At 34.4% G+C, this 17443-nt stretch overlaps 2 protein-coding genes across 5 annotated transcripts; both read right to left on the reverse strand.

Moving 5' to 3' along the window:
* Positions 1 to 986: 986 nt before the first annotated feature.
* Positions 987 to 3937, reverse strand: LOC113693298 (uncharacterized). Of its 2 annotated transcripts, none has more exons than XR_011816225.1 (3): positions 2557 to 2633; positions 1892 to 2120; positions 987 to 1360 (listed from the first exon to the last, which is right to left on the reverse strand). XR_011816225.1 is itself a non-coding variant. In XM_072053929.1 (3 exons), exons 1-3 carry the CDS (start codon positions 2717 to 2719, stop codon positions 1121 to 1123), a joined length of 432 nt encoding a protein of 143 aa, XP_071910030.1. In that variant the 5' UTR covers positions 2720 to 3937; the 3' UTR covers positions 987 to 1120. The 2 variants fall into 2 exon arrangements, 1 of the variants encoding a protein (XP_071910030.1); XM_072053929.1 differs by lacking the exon at positions 2557 to 2633 and adding an exon at positions 2681 to 3937 and having other exon boundaries at positions 1892 to 2044.
* Positions 3938 to 4084: 147 nt separating this feature from the next.
* Positions 4085 to 7845, reverse strand: LOC113691666 (protein BUD31 homolog 2-like). Of its 3 annotated transcripts, XM_072053928.1 has the most exons (5): positions 7701 to 7845; positions 5501 to 5599; positions 5199 to 5386; positions 4931 to 4962; positions 4466 to 4613 (listed from the first exon to the last, which is right to left on the reverse strand). In XM_072053928.1, exons 2-5 carry the CDS (start codon positions 5592 to 5594, stop codon positions 4502 to 4504), a joined length of 426 nt encoding a protein of 141 aa, XP_071910029.1. In that variant the 5' UTR covers positions 5595 to 5599; positions 7701 to 7845; the 3' UTR covers positions 4466 to 4501. The 3 variants fall into 3 exon arrangements, with proteins under 3 accessions (XP_027065715.1, XP_027065714.1, XP_071910029.1); XM_027209914.2 differs by lacking the exon at positions 4931 to 4962 and having other exon boundaries at positions 4085 to 4613; positions 7701 to 7844; XM_027209913.2 differs by lacking the exon at positions 4931 to 4962 and having other exon boundaries at positions 4085 to 4613; positions 7623 to 7771.
* Positions 7846 to 17443: the final 9598 nt, after the last annotated feature.

The raw sequence follows: 17443 nt of genomic DNA on the forward strand, positions 1-17443 counted from the left end.
GGAAGAAAATTTTCCAATTTATAGTTTCTAGGAAACAATTAAACGAACCTACATGGTCTTTCTGATCAATCATTCATAAAACTTCACAAACTCATCGGTCCTTCGTTATTTATTATGTTTCTTGTAAATAATTCATAACATTTTGTGTGAGGGCAAGGAGCTAATAGAACCGAGCTGTTCGATTTGAGCTTCTCACCTGCAAACACAATGACACAAAAAGACACAGGATTGGGACTTGTGCCCAGGTAACTCTAATCCTATGATCCTGTTTGATAACTTAATTCAGTATTTAAATTTAATGAATTCAAATTTTAATATGTTCAATTCGTTTGATAATACAAAATTAAACATCTAAATTAATTAAGTGGCACTAAATTTTCTAAACAAAATTTGCTCCTAAAAATAAGTGATAAGTTATTCACTTATCACTGAATGTAACATATACTAATGTATTTGATTTAATACTTAACAATCTAATAATTTAATATTTTCAAATTTCAAATTTTAATTTTATCAAATGTACCCTTAGTATTTATAACCTAAGGAACTGGCACGGATTGCGGGAAATCGGGGAGTATTAATTACTATAGGAGGAGCCTTAGGTTGGCTCCTGTGCAAGTAGCTTCTAACAGCTGTTACATCAAACGGTGCAACGTTATGTTAGCCACAATCTGGCCAGAGATGTAGGCTTGTAGCTTGGGTATGCCAAGTTCCCATGAACATTAATGGGGTTAGTCACGGGCAGTATTGGTCGAGCCTGTGATTCGAGTCCCCACATTTTGCATATCAAAATTACCTGTTTGTTGATTTTAGCCAAAAATCTATGAGGCTCATGAATTAATCAACCCTTGATTATGGATGCTTGTTTCTGGTCAATTATTCATAAAATTTCACACATTCATCAACCCTTCAAATTATACTTTTTGTCTCTGATAAATTACTCATAAAATTCTGCAAATTTCAACTACTTGATACATTCATGTGAATAATAAACCACAGAACAAAAATACCAAGTGCTCAAATATGAGCAACGGAGTTGAACATATATGTATATGATGCTAATACATTAATGTACAGCTTTATATAGTTGAAAATGCTAGATAATGCAAATAATTTCCACTCAGTAAAGATGTCCCAACTTAGTGAAGATCATGTCCTTGGAGGAAGGGAAAGGATAGAGAGGTGCATTGGAACTTTCTGCAGTATTTTTCCTGTTACTCCTTATGTGATGCCTTCTGCGCACTGCGCGGGGAGGATGATCTCTTCCCATCACCATCTCCTTGTGTTCTGTAACTTCTAAAAGTTTTGCCTTTCTTCTCAAAGTCTCTGAAAAAAACTGCTCTTCCTTTTCTTCATTATCCTACAAATGGAAAACATTTTATTATCAACATAGTGTAATATTCTCTTGATTTGTAAATCTGTAGTATCTGGTTTTGTTCTTCAGATTTATTTGTATTTGTGTGTAGTTGATGTAATTTCTGCCATTAATGCAGATTTAATGAATAATAATGTTTTTATTTTTAAAAAAAAGTTTGGCCGGGAAATGTCCAATATAGTGAGGAAAGCTTTCCAATGAGCCTTGGTATTCAAGATACTGAATACCATGAAACTAAGGATGAAATGGATAATGAAATTTGAAAGTATTACCCAAAATAAAATTTAAAAAAAGATGCAGTTTGATACGTGACATAATTTTAGTAGCATCTATAAGAGTTCTTCAAATTTTTGCTTTGTAAAAGTTCATCACTTCTCAATATATTTCTATTTGAATGATATGTACAATTTGGTTCGCTAGAAAAAATTAGAAACAAAGAAGAAGAAGGAGCACATAGTCATCACTGTAATTAACAAAATGAACATCTTATGTATTGCAAAAAGGAAATAAACTCACTTTTACTACACAAGTATGTGGCATTGGACATTTCACAGGTTGATCTTCCTCTAAGGGCTCTATTGGATGAGTGACAGGCCAGAACTGATCAAGATTGGTATGCACTTCATCTTGCTGAAAATCCATGATATGTCTCTCTTGTTGAGTTGATTTCTGTGGAAACTTGATACAGTTAGAACTTCCACATCCCAATATTCCAGCAGTAGCACGACCTAATGAGAACAGAAGCCTAACAAGGCAAGAAATGAAGAAAGAAAACTTGCTTAAAACATATATGATGTACATCCACATCGGGATCATAAAAAAGGTGCTCGGCTATGTTGACAGGTATAACAAATATAGGCATAAAAATGCTCACCAAAAAAAAAAAAAAAGGAGAAGAAGAAAACGGAGGAAGAAAACTATAGTACATTTTCATTTGATACATAATGTCGAACTAAATTCGTATCTTTAATTATTCATTTTTTGTATCAAATTGGTAAAATTGAACTATTTAGTTGGATCAAAGTAATTTTTAAGTGTACACTGGTCATTGAAATTATGATAAAATTAGACACACCATATGTTTAACACTTCAGCAAAACCAATTTTTTTTTTTTTTTAGAAAAAAAAATTGACAAATTAATAATTGAAAGGGACAATTTGATAGGAGTAGAGCAACATACCGAGGTGTATAGAGAACAGGAGAAACAACAAAAGCTAGAAAATTGAAGCAAAAGCCCTTTCCGGGCTCCAACCATGTATTATACTATGTGATTTGAGAGAGTTAAAAAGCCTTGGTGGGATCACCTGAATAGTGAAAGGTGAAAGATGAAAGATTCCCACCATTTTCCCACTACATTGAACCTTTTTCTTTCTTTAGTCAATCACAGGGGCCCTCGAACTCTGCTTTGCATCAATTGCATGAGGTAAAAGATGAGAGGAAGAGAGTAGTGTTGCTTCACTTTTGTGTGCTCTTTTAGAATTCTACCGTTCTGTTTGAAAATGCTGACAGGCAATAAATCTTGACTTTTGAGCATTTCTTGGTTTTGCAGAAGGCTAGCATAACAACGCACACAAACTCAGACGAGACAGCCGAAAGATTGACACAGTCGTTGTATTTCACCTTTAGCCATGTACTTTCCGCTTGTTGGCTTGTCTGCAGGGAGATATCTTACGTGAAACTTGCTTTTGAAAAAGCTAATCTTTACAATATATTATTAGGATTTGATTATTCACAAAAAGCAAAAACTTCCAAGCTGTTCATTCTGGGTCCAAGATCTAACAGTACAATAGAAAGCTTAAGAAAAAGGGCTAATTACATTAACCTCCCCCGAGGCTTGACCTTATTACCAAACAAACATTATTGTGGTTTGGCAAGATCAACCTCCTTGAATCTCCAGAAGTTTATCACATACCTCCCTACCATTCTCAATAGTTGAGAATGAAGATGAAATCAGCCAAAAAGAAATGCCAGAGCCCCAAAATGCCATTCGTCCACAAAAAATAGTAGCGTCGTTCTTTCCTGCACTATTTTACCCCATAGACACAGTATTGTTCTTCTTCGATGTTCATCAGGCAACCTCATAAATCAACCCTACAAATCCTATAACCTCTAGCAAATCCATTGGAGCCACAAAAAGGGAAAAAAGTCCCTTCACAAGCAAATCCACCCAAACTATTGACCCTCACGAGCAAATCTACCCAAACTTAAGACACGTCCCAATCCTTCATACAAAAGAAATCTGCCCAAATTAATATACAGCAAAGTGGATTGATTTCAGAGATCAGTTAAGTTAGACACTTTCCTTTCCTTCATAACTCTTTCCCCATCCCAGCCACAGAACAATAACAACCCTGAGTACCTAGGGAGACAAATGAAGGCTTCCAGTAGCTCGCATAGTTTGACTTCTGAAAGTTCATTCTAATCATAAACAACTTGGATCCTTTTGGTGGGAAAACCATGAGGGTTCAAGACATCGAACATGAAGGCAAACTAGGTTGATAGGTATATGATGCATTGGACTCGGCTGGCCTGTAAAATAGCCTTTGGCACAAAGGCTGGCTCATATCATGAATAGTCTTGTTCAATTGACCTATCTATTAATCAAGATATTGAAGACTGCAAAAATCCATCACTATTGAGGAATGGTATTTGGATCTTAGCTATTTACACAGAAACAAGAAAGAAAGCACAAATAATTTTGGATCCTGTTTTCAAACATCACCATGAACAACCATTTCTAACAGTGGCCGAAAAAATCAGCAATATAGAGCAACTATCTCTTGTGCAAGAAGTGTATTTAGCCAGTTAGCAGTCAGAGATGTTGGAACTGTGCACAAGTACATGATTGATTTATCAACTATCTGCAGCTGCCAAAAAGCTAAGGCAATAACAGTTTACAAACAGAGAAGCCAAGCCTCGGAATTGCAGTCTCTAAACTTCCCTAATTTACAGGCTTGCCAAAAGCCCGAACAACAAGTAAATGAAACAGTACAATAATAGCATCTACTGCAGGTGCCAATTTAAGAGAACTAACCACAGCCATTCTTGACATGTAGGCCAAGATTAAGTCAAAAGAACCACTCAATCTCCGCTGGCACAACCCTTACAGCCACAATGGACACACTCTATAACCTTCTCTTCTCGCAAATGCTTAGGTACTCGGCACACACATGTTGTTTGAAAGTTGTGATCTCGAGGTTGCATGCATCGTAGACAGCAAAGACGTTCATACCCAGGCTGTCATGATTGCCAAAAAACATGAGAACTGGTTGCAAAAAGGAGAACCATGATTGCAAAAAAGCATGAGAAATGGCTGCACCAAAGGTGACAGAAGCACTACTTATCCCATGACCAACCAAGAAAAGAACAACTAGCTAGTGATATTAGTAAGAAATTGTACAAAAACCTGCTGACAAAATTGCAAACAGTTTCAGAAAACCATCTCGAAAATTTTGAACAAGATGCAAAGTAACTTGTATATTGTGTTAGTTTCCAAACTTCAATTTCATGCTATATTCTGGTCACACATTTACTGTGATAACACGAGAACATACTTGGAGTTAGGTCTATCATCCTGCCCATCCAGCTGCAATAGATACATTTCAAGTTAACCATAAACTTCAGACTCGCCATAGCCATGACTTGTGATTATAAATTTCTCAGGTAGATGATTCACACTCAAGATGGAGAAAAAGTTAAATGCCCATAAAAACCCACCCACACAAAGATTAATACCCATCCAAAATAAAGGTAGATAAATACCCTGCAAGACTAATTTCCCAACACTAAAAGATGGGAAGAAAAAAAACTAAAAGAACGGACCTTTTTCCACTTAGCAATTAAATTCCGATCTGCATACCCCTGGTCCAAGCAAAAATCAAACAATTCCTTGGAGATTTCCTTCCTTCGGTAATATACGTCAAAAACGTAGCGACTCTTCTGATGGGCTATTTTGAAGATGGGCCACAGTGCCTCACATTTTCTTTTATTATCATTTGGATCATTCTCAGCTGTTTAATAAAGCAAATAGGAAAACAAACAAGAAAGTTAGTCAAAGATTGATCTCTCAACTTCAACAACAGAAAAAGAAATGGCGCTTTCATAAGACATTGAGTAGTCAAAACCTTCTCTCATCTTGGCTTGTAATTCATTAAGAGTAGGCTCAATCAACTCCCAACCTTCAGGGTACTGAACACGGTTAGTCTTCACCTTTGGCATTTGAACTGCAACCAGAGCACAATTTATGACATAATAAGAGCTTTCCGGACAAATAATTCCACAATCTTAGTGATTTGAATCCCATTGGAAGCATTTATTTTCCCCCCTTAAACCCAAACAACATGAAAAGAAGACTGATTCTAGAGGCTCAGATCTGTCTCAATTCTTCGTTGACAATCTCTCATTGATTAGAGTGAGGTATTTTCAGAATTTCATTATAGATCTATCCAACATTTTGAACCATAAAGACGAGCAGAAAGTAGGCACAAATAAATAAAAATGTCAGCGAGGAAAATCTCACATTCGATAGGCATAAAAACCATAATCAGCACCAAGTTCAAAGTATCTACTTCACCACCAAGCAAAGAGTGCACAAACAGCACAGGAAAGAGGAAACTAGGGATTGTTTATTACATTAGTTAATCAAAGTCTGAAGATCCACAATAAAAGAAAAGAGAATGCAAGCCACATTAAAACAGCAATGAACTTGAACAAAGTACTGAATATATGTCTACCAATTTCAATGTTCTAGTCCATAAATTATGGCATTGGAAACTTCATAGCTTTCTTACACTGATACTGTAGCTAACTTCAACATAACAACTTAAAAATTTAACTCATATTATAGTTAACTTTTCTATACCAACTTCAAAGTTTTAGCTAGCTGAGATTATTGAAATGCAGCTCCTTCAACCAATCAAAACTTGTGAAAGTTGAAACTGTAGTTCAATGAAACTCATAACAAATTTATATGTATCATAATCTATCCTAGGTTTCAATAAGAACAACATGGCAATGTTGGATAAACTACATGTATGATATAAAAACATACTGGAAAATGCTAAAACCTATGCCTGAAACCAAATGAAGGGAAAAAAAAAAACAAAAATACAAGCATGGTTTCCCCTAGGACCTAACCTACTAGTATCCAGAGTGGATTAGCTTAGGTCATATCTCCATTACTCTTTGAAATACAGAACCAATTCTCCAAATTTTTCATTAAGCATTGACCCACCCCCTGTCTATCGAAGCTTGAGCATATTTCCCACTCCAACACAAAGAGTTAAAGTCCCTACTTCGCACTACTTCATGCTTGCGACAATGCGAAAGGTCAACTTAAAAAGGTTTATATTCCCTCATTCTGCATCCAATTGGGGTGAATGACCTACTGTGAGAAAGCTAAGAACCTCTACTTCCTAAAAAATCCAATTTTTATCAAAAATTACAAACAACAATGAGTTCTTTCATTGTTGTTCTTTCAACACAAACTGGTCAGTGCCCGAAATATTTCTGAAAAGAAAAAGTCAATTTCTCAATCAACTCTGGTCGGATTCAGGCAAACCATATACCAATCCACAGCTCTCTTATGGAGCCTTATAGCCAGCAAGACCCAAATCAAATTATCTGAGGTATGACTACCATAAATTTTTTTTAAAAAAATCCCACAAGCTGAATTTAGTAACTGTGCAAGTGACTAAAAACTTACCTTCCTCCAAATGGAGTGAAAAACTAAACCCAAATTATCAAAATAAATCACGCAAAACAAAAAATGATTACCCTAAGCCTACATTATATCAAGAAGACACGTTGATCAATTATAACCCAGACTGTTGTTTGCACAGTTTGGACCTGACATTAGTCTTTTCATTCCCAAATAGCAGGATATAAAGGAGCATAGAAAATTCAATCTAAAGCTTTCTGTCAAGGAATCAATTTTCATTAAGAATTATAACCGGAATAGACAAATTAAGGGCGCAATTATCTCACTTTAACAGCGAATACTGCTAATTAACTTCTCCCACTAAACCCAAGTCATAACTCATACCCTCCTCCCTCATTCCAAAACCATATTCTACTTTACAAATTGCAGAAAATTAAATGACAATAAATTGAGAAACTCTAGAAATCATCAGACTCAGAAAGGAATCAAATCATATCTGGATCTCCAAGATAAATATTCGATATAAATACTAAGAAAATATATAGAAAAGCATTAAGGTAAAAAAAAAAAAAGGGAAAAAGACTTGCAGGATAAGAAGGGTAATCGAGTAGAGCCTTCAGAATCAGTTGGGATTCAAGCTAGCGGAGGAATTTTAAAAGCTTTACCTCGGGGGGGAAAGGGGAGGGTTTTGCAAGGGTAGGAATTGGACCCTTCTTGTTGTAATGTGGAATTGGACTTTGAAAGCGGGTTGTTTGTACGGGAGATTATTTGAAATAAGGGATAATTTCATAAAACTCAGGGAGGTTCACAATTTCACTGAGCTCCCTTGAGGTTTAGAAAATTGCACCTACCCCTCTTGATTTGATAGTTTTAATAACAAAATTTTAAAATAATATTGACTTGGTCAAATTTTAAATGAATACTCAAATATGTCCTTGTGTAATGAGTTTTAATTTATTTTCCTATAAAATCATAAGATTATATAGTATAATTATAAAAAAAAAGTGCCAAATTTTTTTATGTCCATTGTAAGCAATAAAATTTCAAGTCTACAAAACGACAAGAAAAATATATGACAAATATGCAATATATAAATTAAAGAAAATAGATGAATACAATCTCCGGGATTTTTTCAAACTTGTATAGAGTTTTCTTCCATTCTTCTCTTCAAATGCTAATCCAAGGGTTTTGCAACTTGTTCTTGGATCCACCACTAATTCTTTCGAATCTTGATATGGAAGATTTGAAGAATTTCAAAAATATTTGAAGATTCAAGTCTTGATATATAGAAGACTTGAAGAACTTGGAAATGCAGGGTTTTGTAACTTGGAGCTTTAAAAGACTTCAGCATATGGGATGTACCTTTTTGTCTATCGTGACTTGGTAGAGAACCCCCTATTTATAGTTGCAGTATGAGGTAATGTTGAAAACATGTATGCCACTCTACTTGTCTTGCAAGACATGCAATCATATTAGAACTGTACCAATTTAAATATTATCTCTTCATTTTGCATTTATTAATAAAGAGATAATATCAATGAATAATTTCTTGATTGGCTAAACTTGTAGGAACACATGACGTGGCGTCATCTGATTGGACAAGCTAATGCAGTATATAAGATATGTACATAAATTAAATATATCTAAATATTATTTCTTTAATAAAGAAATAATTACTTAGATATTTATTCATAATTTTGTCAAATCATAGAGACATGTGACATGGCACAATTTTATTGGCAGAGATATCTGGACAATTTTAATTGGCTGCAACATCTCATCTTGACATGTGGAGAAACATGATTGGCTACCGAATAGCACAACTTCCAAGCGTGCACGACATATGACAATATCCAATTGGCTAAAAATAAGTCCTAGAAATAATTTATGAACCAATGGTAATTTTAAGAATTAATTAAACTTTCACTGTATAAATGCCCCCTCGAAACTTGTTTACGAAGAGTAAAACTTAACTTGAACGGACAAGTTTCGACTTTATAATCTCCCAATTTGTTTAAGCAAACCACGTTGATATTCTGGAGATCATAGTATTGAGACAATAAGGAAACCAGACTCTATGCTCCTTTCTACTGCCCTTTAAAAATGATGGCCATCAACTTTAATTATAAACATTTGTCTCCAAGAAACCCAATATGTTCATATATGAAACAATGCATATTGCATGCCTGACCATTCACGTGCATGGCACTTCAAATATGAAATACTCTATAACATAGAAATCCAATTGATCTTCCATACATTTGGTTTACTAATCACACACGGAACTCCACCGTTCCAAAATTCGAAACCACTTCTCTTTGTCGACCTTGAGAACTCAAGTGACAAATCATCAAGAATTCCTCTAATATGACTAGGACTCTTGAATTAACAACTTCCATTTCTTGTTAGTTTCAAACCTCAAACAATCTGGAAGTCCGAAACCCAATTGCAATGGAGACTGCCATCAACGCGGATCTCATCTTCCCAAAAGACTTCGGAAGGATTTTTTTTTTCTTCGATCAAAAGACTTTCAACTGATATAGAGACCAAATCCTATCCGAAGTAAAGCAACGGTCCCCCTCATTTTTTTTTTCTAGGATTTAGGGTCGATTTTTCATTATAAATAGCTAAGTCTAGGCCACAAATTCCTTAATAATAGAGAACTTGAACTAGTTTTATTCCTTGCTTCATCAAATTATCGCCGGTGTGGCTATTGTTATTACCACTGCTGCTTATTCGTTGGTCAAACGCTGCTACTATTGTTTAGTATCAATCATTATTGCTACTACCAAATTGGTACCTACCCATTATTTGCGTTCTGCTGATACCGTTTTCTATTTATTAGGTACCCGAAACTCTATTTTCAGTACTTAATTGTTGAAAGAAACTTCGGCAACGGTTTTTGCATGTTTATTTTGATTCATTCTTGATTTCCCGAATGTGATTAGTACTTGAAATTTGTGTGTTACGCATGTTACGTTTTGAACCCGTAGGATAACACAACCTTCTAATCATCTTGCGGCACGGATTCAATTTATTTCAAATCCAATCTTTAACATCATATTTACTTGCTTGTTTCCCCATCAGCTAAAACATTGCACATTCAAGAATTTGATTTCAACATTGTAGACTTGTTCCTTTGCAGGCAACTAGCCACGAGGTTGAAAAGTGAATTCCTGAGCTCGTCGAAAGAAAAAAAAAAGGACAGCCATCTAGGTAACTTGATGACCAAAATTTCACATAAACATATTCTCTTCATGAACTTAGTTATATATGTATTTTTTAGCAGCCATACAAATTAAAGACTGCGCCACGCCGTTGCCACATATTTTATTGATGGACGAACGGGGAGGATCTTAGTCGAAAAGTTTGTTGTTATATGTTAATAAATCAGCAATTGGCACATTTGTTGAGTTTTTTATACCCCTCGAAGGATGCTTTCATCTTGAAGATTGGACCAGTAAGTGGACTAAAGAAGTTGTAACGCCATCCACTTTTTCTACTACGTCAAGGAAAGAGGAAGTGGTCGTATTAAACTCGTCGCTTTATAATGGAGATCCTTCTTTGGTAAAGCGTGCTTTACTTCTCACTATTGGGAATGGGTCGAGAACATCCTTGGAAGGCATAAAGAAGCGCTCACACGTGCCAGCATATTCGAAGCTGTTTACACGTCAAGATTCTCCTACGATCATTGTGAAAATATCTTACGAGTTTTCTTCAAATATTGGTGTCCTTCAATGAATACACTCCATACGCCCGTCGGAGAATTATCCATCACACTTTGGGACCTTTATCGATTCGGTGGTCTTTCGATTGATGACTCATTCTTTGATAAAGTCGTCCCTTCAGCTCAGGAACTTCTTACTTCTGACAAGGACAGAAAGTCACTTCTCCCTGAGAGTTGCAGGCATCTTATTTCCACTTACTACCATATTTGGAAGAATAACCAAGGAGTGTGGATGAAAGACTAGATTCATTTTTTGTTCAAAGAAGAGGCTAAATATAGGACTCCTCTAGATATAGCGAATAGAAGAAAGATCACATCTAAACCAAAATTGACATACAACCCTTCTGGAAACTTAGACCTTGCTGATACAAAGGATTTTAACTTTTTTTTTACACATTAAATATCCCAGAGTCGTTGAGAAAAGAAACCTGCATTGCAGCATTCAAAGCATGTTGGATTTGCAAATTTCTTTTATCAAGTAAGAAAGTTGATCACATTCGTCCAGGTGTCTTCAAGGCAGCATGCTTGATGGCCACAAGAAAGAAATTTTGCCTTGCAGTTTCCATTCTTGTGAGCATATACAATGGGTTGAGGAAAATCATTTACGCCCCTAATCTTGGAGAATATGGGGTTGCTTTTCCGATCCATTACATCTATGCTTGAATTTGTTAATAATTTGATGTGTATTATGAGAATAACCAAGTGAATAGTCACTACGGGCGCATGACAAGATTTAGTGGTGAGAAAATGACAATATTTTATGATAATCAGAAGTTGAGAAAATCTTCAAAGAAGTGAATCCCTTGACGCTTTCCATATTGTGCTGGATTGAGATTGAAGAAAAGGTATTGATCGATGACGGATCCTTATCATCAACACTTATGAGCTACTTTATCAGTCAACGTTTTTGCTACTTAACTCTACGTAAGGATAATATCTTTATTATTGAAAGATACAATTCTTGTAGATTTTGTAGGTAATTCGGCTTTTGTCAGGATATTCCAACAACTTGAAAGATATTATTCACACTTATACTTTTTGGGAGACTATTCAATTATGAGATTTCTCAATTCGAATGCAGATGTGATATCAGATGACTATAGCTATACATAGAAAACATCCATTGATCACAAAAGACTACGATGCCTGATGGTCAACACAGTCAAATAGCGTTTCTTCAACTTTATTTAAATTTACAGTTAAAATCCCTCAACAATCATCAAAGAAGGGCAATGTTACCTCTGCCAATGAATCAATGCATCACAATGGAATTATAAAGATTAGAATAGATCCTACTGTATCTATCTTGCATAAAGGCAAAATTACTAACACTCGCTTGAAAAGTATTGTCACGAAAAATAAATCTTCGAAAGATTCTCAACGAGCTATCAAAAAGACGAAACTAACGACTCCAATAAAGAAGATGCCATCAACAATTTCAAAATCTTGAATCATGACTTTCATAGGAGAAGATACCAAAATTAAAATGTTGGATTATCACGATTCTATCAAGGCTATTGAAAAGGAAGGAGCTCAAGTCCAGTGCACCAGATCTATCCAAAAGGAACCCATTCATTAGTAAGCGGTAGTAGCAGCCAAGACCGCCATTATAATGGATCAAAGAAGAGAACGTCTTCTGATTTGGAGGAGATTTCCTTTACATCATCGTTGGTTAGAGTATCGCTATTTAAGATAATTAAGTTTATATCATCTCTTATAATTTTTTTCGTCATTTTTTTTTTACTTTTTCATTAGCCCTCTTTTCTTGAATTCTGCCAAGAAGATGTTGTCAACAATTCACCAATTGAACTTGAAACCGATGGTACAATTTCAAATAAGAAAGGTGATGAAGTCATTATCAGCATTCCAAGACAATTTGCCATCAGTGAATTTATCTTATCAATGCATCAGAAGGAGTCGACTAGTTCGCAAGAGATCCGAAGAGGTCTAAGGTAGCATTGGTGTCAGAATTTAATGGGCAAAAATTGATTCAAGCGCATCAAAGAAAATACTTGCAAAGTTTGTGGATGGATTTTCGCCCACAGATCATTGACACTCCTATCGAGCAAATCTCTTCTTTAAAAGAGTGTGTAGAGAAAATTATTGCAAAAATCATAAGAACATATCCTACCAATGGTCTTCCTTTAAAAGACTCCTTGATAGAATTATTCATCAAGGCAGAGATATGTGATATTTTGACATCTTCATCATAGGAAAAGATGAGTAAAGAGACACATGCAGAACTTCTTCAATGTCTTTACTCACTTCCATTTCTTCACTACTAGAAGAAGAATAGACAACTTGTTGCTTTCCCCTTGCCAAAGTAGTTAAGAAAAGAAATTCGATTATCCACATGTACTAAAACATATTCATACATTCGACAATATATAACTTAAACAGAATGCCTAAACCTAGAGTTTCCCTTTATAGTAACTGTAGGCACTTTGTAGAGTTATCATACATGTATAAGGACCAAAAATTGGCTCGCATAACCACAAGTATATATCCCAGTGTCATAAAAAATTACTTAAATATGCACAAATGACCACTATTATGACATGCGAAATGTGACATAAAAAATGTCAAAAATTACCAAAATCACTATGCTTCATTTATTGAATTTTGGCAATAACCAAGTTTATAACAACCATCAATTAGCAACAATAATCTACATTTAGTTATAACCTTGATTAAACAAAAATTATCCCAATAATTCATAAAATTTACCAAAATTACTCTCTATACATAATGTACATACTAAAATATCATTACTCAATCATTTGTAGCTCTAATCAACAATCAAATGCCCCAAATACCGCTTTAAGTCATTTTTTTTCATTATTTTTAAATATAGCAATATTAAAATTTAAACATCCATTAAACAACAAATTGTTACATTGGAACATGTAATCATGCTTAAGTAGCCTAGATAAACACATTGGAGGCCATAAATATTATCAAAAATTCGAAATAAGAAGATGTCAGAAAACTCAGAAAATTGAAAAATACCAACTTCTAAAATACAAAGATTTGATGAAGCAACTTATCTCAATCGCGAAGAGTGATGTTTGGTGATGATAATTATGCAAAAAATCCTATGAAAATCACCCCAATTGACCTTCAATTGATAATTTAAGAACTAACAATCATAACCTTCAATTCCTTTAAAAATCGATTTTGAGATGTTTTTGCTGGATTTTAATCGGTCAAAAAGACTCTATGATGGTTAAATGCTGTTGTGTTGATGATTTCAAACAAGAAAAAAGGAGTAAAAATGAAGTTATGTGAATTAGTGTATGTGAGGATAAGGAAAAATGCAAGAAGCAGCATGAAGAAAAAGAGAACTGAATCTGAAGGTCGGGTATTTCTTTTTAAAGCAAGGATGAAAACGCAACTTTAAAAAACGCGATTTATGAAGTCGCATTTTCTATTCTACAAGAATAAAGCAGAAAATGCGACTTTGCAAAACGTGACTTCATGTCGTGTTTTTGTAGGTCGCGTTTTCTGCTTTATTCTTGTAGAATAGAAAATGCGACTTCATAAATATGCGACTTTAAGTCACATATTGAAATCGCGTATTTCTGCTTAATTCTTGCAAAAATCAAAACACGATTTCATGAATATGCGACTTAAAGTCGTGTATTCAAGTCACATTTTTTGCTTTAATCTTGCAGAAATCAAAACGCGATTTAAGGAATATGCGACTTAAAATAGCGTTTTCCTGGGTTCTGCGTTTTCTTCTGCAAAATTTGCAGAAATGTTAACTTTCTAAAATTACACATGGTACTCCAATTACTCAAAATACATTCTAAATCATTATTTTGCCAAAATCATCATTGCGTGCACATGTAAAATGATCAAAACATACATTTTATCCCTTCTTAACGGATCATCAAACTTCGCCTTTTTCACCTCAAATGACCATTTTAGCTTCTATTTGCCAAACCTACAATACAAAAATAACAAACTAATTTAAATACATGCATTAAACACAAAATCATACCAAATTAACATATACAACTCAAACATTGGGTTACCTTCCAACCAGTGCTTTTGTTTATAGTCGTTGGTTCGACTCAAAAGATTTGGCTCATTAAGCTGAAGAAGAGTCACCCAAAGGACAAATGAGTCCTTTAAGGATGATTTCACCCACCAAGTAGGGTTTTAATCTTTATCCGTTGATTTTGAATCATTCATTTCTTGCATTAACCACCTCAACAGCCCCATAAGAAAAGACTTCGAGTGATTTGAAATGGTCTCGATCATCTTGATTTGAGTTTTTCGAAAAATAATCTAAGGCATGAATTGTATAAGAGAATTTTTTACCCCACCTCAAATTGTTTAGATATAAGATGCTTATCATGCCAACATTTAACTTTATTTTTATAAATTTTGGCATTCTCATAAGCATGTAACCGGTGTTCCTCGAGTTCGCTCAACTCAAATAGTCTTCTTCTACCTGTAAGATTAAAATCCATATTAATTGTTTTAATAGCCCAATATGTCTTATGTTCAATTTTTACAAGTAGATGACAAACTTTTTCATATACTAATCAATGCGGCAACATCCCCAAAAGTGTCTTAAATGCCGTCCGATAAGCCCACAGTATGTTATCGAGTTTTCTTGCATAATATTTTCTTGATTTGTTCACCGTTTTCTCCAAGATGAGTTTGATCTCTTGATTGACTAATTTCGTTTGCTCGTTTGCTTGCAGATGATATGGAAGTGTTGTCTTGTACCTACAACCATACTTAAACAATAAAGAATCAAATTGTTTATTATAAAAGTGATTTCCTTGATCGCTTACTATGATTTTAGGGATACTGGATCTAGTAAAAATGTTCTTTTTAAGAAATTGAAATGCCATCTTAGTATTATTAGTATGTGAAACAATTGCCTCAACCCATTTAGAAACATAATCTACAATTACTAAGATGTACTTATTATTAAGAGAACTAGGAAATGGTCCCGTAAAATCCATACCCGACATATCAAATAACTCTATTTCTAAAAAAAATAGTTAAAGATATTTCATTTTTTCTAGAGATATTTTCGATTCCTTGACAAGCATCGCAGTTTTTAACATACTCCCTAGCATCTCGGTACATGGTAGGCCAATAAAATCCCCATTGCCACACCTTAATTACGATTTTAGAAATACTAAAACGATCACCCTTTTTAAGTTATGATAATGATATAAAATATCACGAACCTCATTTTCGGGAATACATCTACAAATCATACCATCGGCACAATGCTTATAGAGCAATGGTTCCTCCCAAAAATAACTTTTAACATTATGTAACAATTTCTTCTTTTGGTGAAAATTAAAACCCTTCGGAAGTACTTCACTTACCAAATAAATAGCAAAATCCGTATACCATAGAGAATTAATAAGTGCTAAGACAAATTCATCTGGAAAATTTTCTTTAATTGGAATTTGAACATTTATCGGGATATACTCTAGTATCGAAAGGTGATCTGCTACAAGATTCTTCGATCCCTTTTTATCCTTAATTTCAACATCAAATTCCTACAATAAAAGAATCCACCGGATTAGACGAGGTTTTGCATCTTTCTTATGCAGTAAGTGTTTAAGAGTTGAATGGTCCGTATAGGTGATAACTTTAGATTCTACTAAATAAGATCTAAATTTATCTAAGGTAAATAATACCGCCAACAACTCTTTTTCTGTAGTTGCATAATTGAGTCGCGCCTTGTTTAGCAATTTGCTAGCATAATGGATAACATGTATCCTTCCTTCTTTCTTTTGCCCCAAAACTGCTCCAACCGCATAGTCGCTTGCATCACACATCAATTCAATGAGTAGTGACCAATCCAGTGAAGTTATAATGGGTGCAGAAACCAATTCCTTCTTCAGCCTATCAAATGCAATTAAAAACTCATCATTAAAATGAAAAGGGATATCTTTACATAGTAAATCATACAATGGCTTTGCTATTTTAGAAAAATTCTTAATAAAGCGCCTATAAAAGCCTGCGTGTCTTAAAAAACTTCTTATCCCCTTGGAATTAGTTGGAGGTGTCATTCGCTCAATAACTTCTAATTTTGCTTTATCCACCTCAATTCCCTTAGAAGAAATCTTGTAACCTAAAACAATTCTTTCACCAATCATAAAGTGACATTTCCCCCAATTTAGTACAAGATTTGTCTCCTCACATCTCTGCAAAATTAAGTTTAAATTATGAAGACAATTGTCAAAAGATGAACTGAAGACTGAAAAATCATCCACAAAAATCTCCATAATTTTATTAATATAATCAGAAAATATGACCATTATGCAACGTTGAAATGTGGCAGGAGCATTGCATAGGCCAAATGGCATTCTTCTAAAAGTAAAGGTACCGTAGGGACAAGTGAATGTGGTCTTTTTTTTTTTTTTTTTTAATCTTCGAGAGCTATAGTTATTTGGTTATAACCTGAAAATCCATCGAGAAAATAATAAAATTCATAACCAGCTATACGTTCTAATAATTGATCAAGAAAGGGTAAAGAAAAGTGATCCTTTCTGGTGACTGCATTCAATTTCTTGTAATCGATGCACATTCTATTATTATTGTTATTCCACCCTTTTTAGGGACAACATAAATTGGACTAATTCAAATACTATCAGAGATGGGAAAGATTATACCTGCGTCAAACCACCTGAGAATTTCACT

Source organism: Coffea arabica, chromosome 6c, assembly GCF_036785885.1.
Source record: "Coffea arabica cultivar ET-39 chromosome 6c, Coffea Arabica ET-39 HiFi, whole genome shotgun sequence".
Taxonomy (NCBI): Eukaryota; Viridiplantae; Streptophyta; class Magnoliopsida; order Gentianales; family Rubiaceae; genus Coffea; species Coffea arabica.